The sequence below is a fragment of the Akebia trifoliata genome, chromosome 7, assembly GCF_017979445.1.
Source record: "Akebia trifoliata isolate Shusen 1 chromosome 7, ASM1797944v1, whole genome shotgun sequence".
Taxonomy (NCBI): Eukaryota; Viridiplantae; Streptophyta; class Magnoliopsida; order Ranunculales; family Lardizabalaceae; genus Akebia; species Akebia trifoliata.
This window is the reverse complement of record NC_141381.1, coordinates 6,778,315-6,789,371: the sequence shown is the minus strand read 5'-3', so window position 1 is coordinate 6,789,371 and position 11,057 is coordinate 6,778,315. Positions and strand designations below refer to the sequence as shown.

Below are 11,057 nucleotides of genomic sequence, written 5' to 3'. Positions count from 1 at the left end.
TTGAGTTTGACATTTAAAAAATAATTGTTGAACTCAACTACAAAAATTTGGTGAGCTTTACAATAAAAGTGTCGCACTTGACAATAAATAAAAAGTGGTGAGCTAGACACCATATAAAATCTTTTGCATCTCCACTTTGATCTTCATTTTTTATTATAAATCGTTGAAATAAATAAATATATATACACACACACATTCAAAATCAGCAATGTATTATTTCTATTCGTCAATCAAGATAAAAAATCGTAAAAAATGATGGAAATCAATGTTGAAAAACCTAAATATGTGAAGAAGATGAAAAGAAGGGGTAGTTAGGATATTTCAAAAACATTATAAATTGAGAAGAGGTTGAGGTACCATTAAGAAATAAAAAATTTACTAAATAGACTATTAAGCAGCCACCCAAAACTCAGGGACTAATTAGAAAGAAATCCCTCAATCATAGTCCTTGAAGTAATTTTTCCTTTTAGGAATACTCCCTTAAAAAATTGACAGTATTAGACCAAAACCCCTTGAAAAATTGGCAGTACTAAATTTACTGCCTTGATTGAAAGCCAAGGTCACCTTTTGTCGACGGATCAGCGGTGAAATTTTGATTTACTGTATCAAGTTTTTAAGAGTATTTCCAATAAAACCAAAGCTTCATTTTTATTGGAACCGAGGTATCAGGGTCTCTTATAGAGCACCCCATTAATCCTCAAAGCAAGTGCATCCCACCCCACCCCAATTCATATGTAATCACCAAAGAATTAGCACACATCTTGTGTTGGCATTAGGAAAAGTTGGTGTGGCAATAGAATCTCTCTAAATATAATAATAATAAATATACAAAAGCAAATTGCACCTCTTTGTAATAGGTAAATGTATGTTTTCCTCCTGTAGTTGACGGAATTATTTGATAAGTTACAAATAAAGCTAATCCACTATCAGATCCCAAGCAAGAACTCATAACCGACTAATTCGTTTCAGATATACCCATTAACACCTTAATGAAAACCACTCCTTACCTGTAAATCATCCTCATAGATAACCATTCTTAGTGGGTGATGTTTTATAGAAGAATGGTAATATACAATGTGTCAGATCCCGTTTAATGACTAATACAGCTAATACAGCTCTACTAATTATAATGGGCCAATATATTTAAAACTCAACTCGACAAGCTTAGACACAGCTAGTCATAGTAGTATCCCGAGGGATACTATCGAGCTTTCCAAGAGAAAAAAACTCTCACCAATATTATGCTTCATGCAATGCTAGAATCCAACGCCTTGATCGTTCTACGATGCCACATGGCAGTTTCTGGATCAAATTGCAGCTCCCAAGTAGGCCAGTAGTGCAGATCCTGCTTCAGTGTTAGCACACGAGGCTTCCCATTCAAGTGGACAGTCTTCACTCGAACGAACTCCCCATGTTCTAATCCCTGTTAATTCATTAATAAGATTATAAACAAAGGAACATGGATTTATAAAGAAGGAAGCAAATAATAACAAATCCATTAAACATCATTTATGACTTGTAGCCGAGGAAGCTGACCCCAAATCTTTTAAGTATATAATATTTAAAAATTGTATGTCTTTACTTATACCTATAAAAAGAAAAAGAAAAAAAAAAAAAAACACTACCTAAGAGCACACCTGATGATCAACCCAGAAACATCGGACGTTTGTAACTATTTTAATTATATATTTTCTAAGTATATAATCTTTAAGAATGGACAACAAGACCAAAAATGCGACGGTACATTCTTTTAGTACCACTGAACCAACGAATGTTAGGTCCATACTTTGGAGGACCTACACAAAAATTGAGATTGATAGATGATTTCTAGCCAATTTGAGCATTTCTTCATCGATGGCTTGTAACCCTAATGCTTTTAACCCACTATCCTGGTCCATCATACAAAAAGCTCAAATCCAATGGTTAGAAACCATGAATCAGATTGTTTCAGTGGACGCCCATCAAGGGATGGTCCAAAAATTTACAAGGCGATTGGGCCCAAAGGTATGTCACATTGCATTTTTGAGATTTAGGATCAGTATGCACTTAATGATCCTAGGGTCATGGCAGAATTTTTCTTTTACAATTAAAGAGGTTAATCACATTACCAACTTTATCTATGTAGTGTGAGATACTATGGTGAGGAATTCATGGGGAGAGGTACTTAATAAGAATCTTTAGGTTTGTAATTAAATGAAAGGACAAGGATATTAAATCAGATGCGAAGAATCACTATTCAATCATAAAAACGGAATCATACCTTCACCACTTCAACAAAGGACTCCAGATCAGGAGTTAGTTTCCCATTGATTTCAACAATCCATTGGAGAGCATAGAGACCATATCTATGTGCTGGACTCCCATGAGACCATCTGTACATTACATAAATATTTTTCTTTTAATTCCTTTATGTCATGAAAATCAATGAAGGGATGTAATTAAAAGAAAAGTAAGTGTTTACCTTTAAATAAGTTCCAGTTTCAATGACTACAACTAATAAGGAATTGTGGTAATTCTGTTGAATTGTTAAAACCATGGTTAAAAGTTCCATACCGTTTTGGAATGATTTGGCCGAGAATGGGACATTGATTGCAAAACATTTAATGTTTGGGATTGTTTTGGAATTTTCAGAATGTATCCGCATTTTTCAGTCGAGACAGTCTCAGTTTTCCTCGACCTAAACATTATCTCGAGATGACATTTTAAGGCTTGGTTAAACTTAAAACTATTACTGATAGTCAATAACTTCATAAGTGTTTGAAAACCCTCAGGACAGACTCCCACCTGTCACTAGCTAATTTATGTGCTAGTTTATTAATCTTCTCCAAATAAAAAGAAGTTTGATTTCAGTACCATACAAAGAAGAAACCTCACCTTGCCACATACACACCATGCCCTTCTTCAGGAAGAAATCCAAGTGCACGCACTGCTGGATGAGGGTCCTGAAAAATGCATCCACACCAATCCACCATGCGTGTCGTGCCGTTTCCATCTCTAACATCGGTTCCTACAAGAAGTTCAATTTCTCGCCCCTGGCAGATCAAGCAAATGAAATTATGAAGGGTAATTCTTTGGTATTTATTGAGAAACTCAAAAAAGAAAAGAAAAAAAGAAGAGGAAAGACCAATTTAACTCACCTGGCGGAAAATAGTCATATTGAGTTCCCCTACACTGTCATCAGACTTGTCTAACTCTTGGCAAGCAATTTCTATGTCACGGAAGCTAGTAATGGGATCTTTCTCAATTGCTAGGATCATATCACCTTGCTCTAATAAGAGTTCGGCTTTTGAACCAGCTGAACAACCTTTGACACGTAAAACTTGGCGTCTAATTGGATCTTTCTTGACAAGAGCCTGCAAAGATAATTCATAAGTGGATTAAGTAAATATTGATAAAGAAATAACTTATAAAAATGATGATAAATAAAGAAATACAATAAAAACATATAACATGATAGGGAAGGTGATAACATGTTCCGAAGAACCAAGGGTTTAAATAAGGTCTTGGACCATATATTATCATACTACAGAACTATAACTATGTCAAAAGGATTTGCATGGTGCTGACAGACAAGAACAGGTTTTTTTTTAAATTACAGATAATAACTCAATAAGTATGCAAAAGAGAAAGCATCGAGATTAAAACACTAAGAGGAGTTGGGAAGTATTTCCTTTGGTCTGTGAGATGGCTTCTAACTACAAATTACAAATGGCTCGTAACCATAACTTACATATAATATTTTTGTCGGAAATCATTGTCACAAAGTAATTGGTAATACTAACAATTTTCATTCCTAGAGATAAATTAAAACACACTTTGATATCATTTTCCTATTATAGAGCAAATCATATTCTCTTCCAGAATCTCACAAGATATATAGAACAACGAAGGATAAAATGCATCCATATAGTCAATGCATCACGAAAGAAATGAGTGGAGGAGAGGTAGCAAGAAAAACAAAGTGTACTTTGATCCAATCATCACTCAGTCCGTAACTCCTGGCCTTTGAAAGCAAAGTCGGATAAAGTTCAGCCTCCAATATCCTAACAAGAGGCATTGGCCTTTTGATGCTGTTTATGAGCAGAGGTGGTCCCTTGGCACCATGAACAATCTTATCAAGGACTTGGCTGATTGCATAAATTGGGATGCCTCTAACAAATTGATGATCTTCAGAGGTACTACAACCATATTTCAGCTGAAAAGGCATGTAAGCGTTAAAATTTTGCTAGAATTATGCCATGTATGATGCAGTTCAGGAGAAGAAATTGAAAACTCAAACCTGAGTGGAAAAGCTACCCCATATTGCTTTAACCCTTCCGCGTTCGTCAGTTAGTACACCCGAAAATGCACTACCGAAATCTAAAGCAAAAAATATGATAATCAGAAGGGGAACTGATCCAATCAGATCTGAAAATTTAGACTAATTTGTGTGAAAATTTCAAGAAAAGTTGAGAGTCAAGTTGGAAGAGAAAATTCTCTCTTGAATTTATTTCATTCAACTAAAAACTGACTTACAACTACATTCGATGGGCCTATTTATAGGCAAAACAGAAACATAACAGCCCAAGTGAAATGAATACACTACACTCCAAAGAACACTTAAAGCAACAGAAGAAAACTAGGACTGCATCAGAAATTCCAATTCAAGATCTACTTAAAGAGTCAGAAAATTACAGTACCTGTATCAAGTTCAATGACTTCCATATTGGTTGCCCTGTATCTTGGGCAGTCAGCTGAACCAATATTCAAAGCAGCACAAGGATTGGTAACAGTAGATTTTCTTGATGTTGCCTGCAGGTTTTTACTCAAACCCACAAGATAGACCGAGTCTCCTCGTTGCAAAGCAGGTTCTGTAACCAAAATTAAAAATAAAAAAATTTAATACTATCACACTCGATATATACACAGAGCTGTTGTGAAGATTCTAGAACTAATTTTGAATGAAAGAATTTAAGAAGGGGAAAATACATTTTTGACGAGAAGTTAAAAAGCCAATTAGTGCAGCACTACATTCATTTAAGAATTAGTTCTAAAATACATGAAAAAATTCTACTACATTTTTAGAAGATATATTTTTTTTCAGGCAGCCAACATCCAAGAATCCTATTAAAACTACTAGGAATGTGTTCAACCAAATAGGAATTCAATGTAATAAAGAGGAAATTATCTTTTTAGCAATTTGAAAGAGAATTGACAACAAAGTAATTTTTTCTAAACTACATATTGACCAACTTAATAACAAATAGCAATTCCCTATCGTACAGGGTATGGTAATGTAAAATATAGATGGTGGACTCTCAACAAAACCTTAGTATTGGACATTTCAAAGCATTCTGCTGAAATCAGATAAACACCAAGTTTGACATACAAACTCATGCTCTATACAGAAGAGATCGAAGATAAAAGAAATAGAGAGCTGTTATTGGCACCCCAACTTTTACTTATTACACCCCAATTTCTTAAATTATTTTTCACTCCATTTAAAAATTAAAACACACTGTTCAAACATTACAAAGGTTTGGCTCAAACTATAATCTCAACACTACAAAACATTATAATACTTGTTTAAACATCTTCAGTAGTTTACAATTATGATTAGGTTCGTAGAACCTAAACCCAAAAACATAGAAATCTAGCAATAAATATAGAGTTTCTTTTGGCATCCCTATTTTTACTTATTCTCAACCGTTCAATTATTTTCTTTATTTTTAGTTGGGGGTGTAATAAGTAAAAATTGGGATGCCAATAGTAGCTCTCTAAAAATAAAGGTAACGACATAAGACATTGAGCATTTCATTGAGCATTTCACACGTGAAAGATAGAACTTACCAGGAAGAAGTTCGGCAGCACGAACAGCAGAGGCTCCAGCTCCCAGGGCAGAAGGATCATAGGCAACAAGAGCATAGTTGTGAATAGGGTGTAGAAAGACCACCTGCAGTGCCAAAATAACTGTGACCTATGAGACCATTGTGTACTCAAAATATCCCAGCGTACCTGTTTCCACACCATACCATACTGATACAAAACTTGATACTGCATGCATACTTGCACTACACAACTACAATTCACTCATTAATATAACAGTTATTGAGAGCTGCTATTGGCACCCCAACTTTTACATATTACACCCCAAATTTCTCAAATTATTTATCACCCCCCAATTGAAGATTAAAACACGCCATTCAAACATTACAAAGGTTTGACTCAAATTATTTCAGCAGTTGTTTACAATTATGATTAGGCTCATATAAAATCTTAAACCCAAAAACTAGAAATCTACCCCCACCCCCCCTTAAAAAAAAAAAAAAAAAAAAAACAACCCGAGAGAGCTTACCCAACTTTTATTTATTCTCAACCATTAACTAATTTTCTTCATTTTTTATTGGGGTGTACTAAGTAAAAATTGGGGTGCCAGTAGCAGCTCTCTTTCCTTTCTGAGCTCCTAACAATTTGCTTGTTTGTCTTGTCAATAAAATACATCAATAGATATTATAACTAGTCCAATTATAGAACAGTGTAAAATTACAAGTTTTAGGCATGACACATACAAAAAAGGACGACAATTAGGTCACAGAGCTAAAAGATAAAGCAGCCCTAAACATTGATCTTATGTGTATAAATATTTGATTAGCACTTTACCTCCCCAGGGATTTCCATTGGAAATGCAGCGAAGGAGATCATCACATCAGAGACCGATATGGGAACTGTATTCTTGTCAACAGCAACCAAACCCATGCTTTGAGAATGATATATAATAACACCAGCCCCAAAGAAATGTTGTGAGTGCACACCATCAAGAATACATGATGCTGGAATATGAACCTGAAAATTTACTCAACTTAAATACAAGTAAATAGATAATGCTCAAGAGAAAAATAAAATCTAAGCCATATTGTAAATAACCATTTAAATTTTATATATTTCAGCTTTAAGTGAACTATAACTTATAGGCGCCACAGAAGATATAACTGGAAGATAGCCACACAAATTTAAATGCCATGTAAATTTTAGTATCGCAAGATATACATATAACCATTTGCAGAATTTATTGTTATATAACCACACGCATGCACACGCACAATAAGATATATACCAATTATTGCTCTACAAAAACCTGAAGGATGGAACATGATTCATGATTCATGATACTTGAGCAATATTTTTGATAAGGCATAGATGGGGCAACCAAATGTCGTTTCTGTTGTATTGGGCTGCCTTCATTCTCAATTCAGTCATATTCTTCCAAGCCGCCTGATGCAGGACAACCTAGATCTATTTGATTCTAAGGTTGTTCTACTTTGGGAAGGGTGGTGGAAAGAAATATTATAAAAAAAATATTGAGAAAAGGGGTTTCTAAAATCCCAATGGGCTATATGTTGATACGTAAAAACACAGTTTTCCAATTACAACATTTTGAAATTACAATTAGGGGAAGGTTTAGGGTATTTGGTTGGGGGTAGATGATAGAGTATAGGCAGGGGCGGAGCCAAGATTTTCTGCCAGGGGGGCAAACTATAGTTAATGGTAAATTCGAACTTGAAGATGATTGATTTTGGGTAATTTCTTATTAGTCTATCAAAGAACACCCAAATCAAGGGGTAATGTCACCAATTTAAAAATACAAGGTATCTCAAATATTTACCAAAACTCCTACATAAGTGCTTGAACTCGATCTTGTCCAATAGACTAATATAAAATAACCTCATTATCCTCGTCTTTAACCTAAAATCAAGAAGCCTTTGATTTCTCTTTCCAAAACAAGCCATCTTCAACCTCTTGGATAAAAAAAAATCTCTAATTTACAACCTCCAGATTAATCTACTATATTCTTCAAATCTAAAAACATAGTTTTTTTGAATTAGAAGATTATGAGATTTTTTTAATAGAAAATTATATGATTTTCTACAAAGGGTTAAATTGATGTTCAAAAATGATGGATTCAAGATGAAATTTAAATTAATTTGCTATAGAGGTTGAAGAGCTTGGAGATGACTGATTTTAGGAAAAAAATAATAATAAAAATTAAACGATTTTTCTATTACATGTTGAAATTGAGGGTATTTAGGTCATTTTATGTTACTCTAGTAAAGAAGAACAAGGTCAAAAGGGCATGTCATCAATTTGAAAACATAGGTGTATGTTAAATATTTAACAATTTGATAAAGGATGTCAAATCGGGGGGGGGGGGGCAATAAGGTTAAAGTGGGTATGTCATCAATTTAAAAACATAAGTGGGGATTCTGAAATATTCACCAAAAGGTGGAGGAGTTTTTAAATTACCTAATAACTTGGGGTGGGGGACAAAACATTTAAATGGCGAGTGAGGGGGGGCAACAATCAATGGGGTATGTCAACATCTTGACAACACATGGATATGATATGGGGGTATTACAAATTACAAAAACATTTGAAAGGGGGGAGGGAGGAGGAGGCATAATGGAATAAAGAAAATGGGAAAAGATTAAGGTTAGAATAAAATGGGTTTCAAGAATTCAAGATAATCAAGAACGAGGATAAAAACAAAAATAGATATAAGATTAAAAATATAAAAAAAATATAAAAAAAAAAGAGAAGGGATTGAAATATAGAACCTTGAAATCACACCAAGGGTTTCTTGGAATCACACCAAGATGAATGGCCTTCAATCACTTAAAAAGCTACAAAATTTCTTTTTTATTTCATAAACTAATAAAAATTAATTACAATAGTCATATATATAGGCTAGACTCAAAACCCTAATCCTAAAATTACATAAAAATGGACTCTTTTGACCTTGAAAAGTTAATCTCGTGCAAGATTGACACCATATTGGTATTTTAACTTTCTCAAAACTAAAACTCATTGGAATTGCGAAATCTTAAATTCGTTGGATAGGTAATTGAGTAACCTATCAAATGACTCAAAAATTGACCCATACGACAAGATTTGACCCCTTAAAATAAGACCTAATAAAAAATGACGTGAATAGTACTTGAACTCGAATTAAACTCCTTAATAACTTAAAAACAACTCAAAATTAAAAAATAACTAATCTAAAATAATCTCGAATGATAAAACAATAAATCTAGACCCAAATAAGTGGAAACCTAAATAATTACAAAATTTTCATTGGAATCCTTGACCGTTGACTTGATTTGTGTTACGCATAACTACCAATCGTGATGTGGTGAATTAGACACATGATTGGGTTCCTTAATGTTTTGGAACGTATCCAACAAAAGATGAACAAGCAAAGATATCAACGCAACTGGATCTGTAGAAGAATAGTGGGAGACTGTCATTAGACACAACTTCAAAGACTCCAAGTAAGAACAATAAAAATAAATATGGTTTATTTAGGTTCAAATCTTCAAATTCACATTACTAAAATATTTTAGATCCTAAATATGATACAACTGATTGGTGGGTGCAATATGGAGTGGATCTAATTTTGAAGAAACCATGTCCAAAGATATTGGGCATACAAATTTTTAGCCTAACATGTTCAGCATCCGGATGCGAGTGCAACAAGAATACATTTGAGATGATAGTTGCAACGGCTAATATTTTTTTCTTTGATAATTGATAAATGATATTTATAATTGATAATTGATATTTATTCTTACTTTATTTTCTTATTCTAACATATTTTTTTAATTGATGTCTTTATTTGAAATAGCATATTCACACCAAGAAGAGGAATTGACTTGAGCAGAAAAAGCTCAATGGCTTGGTGTTCGTGTAATACAATAAAAGATTACACAAACAATTCTTATAGAGGAAAAAGCAACCAAGGTTCGACAACCCCATCTCCCTTTGATGACCTGATGGAGATTATCCACGGCTGATCAATGCAATGGATGAAATAGTGTTCAAGGAGAAGACCTCACTTGGGTTGAGCAAGCTGTTTTACACCGACACCAAGGGCAAGAAAAGCCCAAGAAAAAGAGGTAGCTGATCGAGTGAAAACCTACTAGATGAAGATGACGAAATACAAAAAGAGGAAGATAATGAAGTTGAAGAACCTTTGGATGTGGATGAAGTAAACGTTGAAGAAGTTGATGATTCAAACGACGATGGGAACAGAAGCAACGACGACGACGATAATAGTGATCTCGGAGATGTGCCACAATGGATTTAGGTATGATTGTGAGGAGTATATGGCGGGTAACCAATATCAAAAGTTAGCGTAGACAAGGTGAGTGCCTTGGTGAAGCCTCAAGGCGGGACGAACCGAAGATGCCTTAATAAATGTGAGGCAGGGTAATGTACGGTACAACCCGCTTCTCTAGGGATGGGTTAAGGCTCAACCAAGCCCGGACTGGACCTACCCATTGACAACCCTAATTGTTGTCATGTGTAGGTCCAACGACACATGTTGTTGGCCTGCTTATATTTACCTTTTTCTTGTTCGTCCTCTCCAATTTTTCTGCTACTACTGAAGCTTCTTTTTTTGAAGTATTGAATGAATACTTTACTATATTTACAAAATACAAAACTCATACATATACATGTTATAATTGAAATTTTTTTAAAACCTATCTTTAACTATTGATTTTTTTTAATATTAAGTTCATAACCTATAATTTTATAATGGTATTATGCCTTACTTCACTCAGGCGTGTGCCTTGCCTTGCACCTCAAGCACTAAGAAACCTTTGCGCTTTAAGTATGTCTTTCACCCTTAACTACACTGTTAGTGGTTCACTTATTGTACTTTGTATTTGAATATTTCATATTTGTATAAATTATAACTTTTCATGTTTGATTCATGGCTTGATGCTTAATTATTGTTTTTTGAATTTACGTATTCTTCAAACATTCAATCTAAGTTTATTATTTTATTTTTATTGTTTTTGTTGTTTCTTTTGTTCCTATTTTTAGCTCTTTTTTAATCAATTTTCGAGAAAAAAAAAAGTATGCCGCTACATATGCAATGTGCGAAATTGCATATGCGTGTTGGCTTATGCCATCGCATACCACCGCATATGCGGTTTGAAATTTATCCAAGTTTATTGTCTACCTAAACGAACTTGGTGCCTCTTCACACCCTGAATCAATCAGGACTTAGAATCTTG

The 11,057-nt window shown here is 34.1% G+C and overlaps 1 protein-coding gene across 1 annotated transcript in view; it reads right to left on the bottom strand.

The window, feature by feature from the left end:
* Positions 1-788: 788 nt before the first annotated feature.
* DEG7 (DegP protease 7) overlaps positions 789-11,057 on the bottom strand; it is a 60,608-nt gene continuing 50,339 nt past the window's right edge. Inside the window, exons 16-24 of the mRNA XM_086447292.1 lie at positions 6,640-6,822; positions 5,830-5,932; positions 4,680-4,850; positions 4,280-4,359; positions 3,968-4,195; positions 3,138-3,353; positions 2,875-3,032; positions 2,261-2,372; positions 789-1,423 (exon numbers count right to left, since the gene is read on the bottom strand). Of these exons, the coding sequence (XP_086303418.1) occupies positions 1,247-1,423; positions 2,261-2,372; positions 2,875-3,032; positions 3,138-3,353; positions 3,968-4,195; positions 4,280-4,359; positions 4,680-4,850; positions 5,830-5,932; positions 6,640-6,822 (1,428 nt within the window). The 3' untranslated portion in view covers positions 789-1,246. The remainder of the gene's footprint in view (positions 1,424-2,260; positions 2,373-2,874; positions 3,033-3,137; positions 3,354-3,967; positions 4,196-4,279; positions 4,360-4,679; positions 4,851-5,829; positions 5,933-6,639; positions 6,823-11,057) is intronic.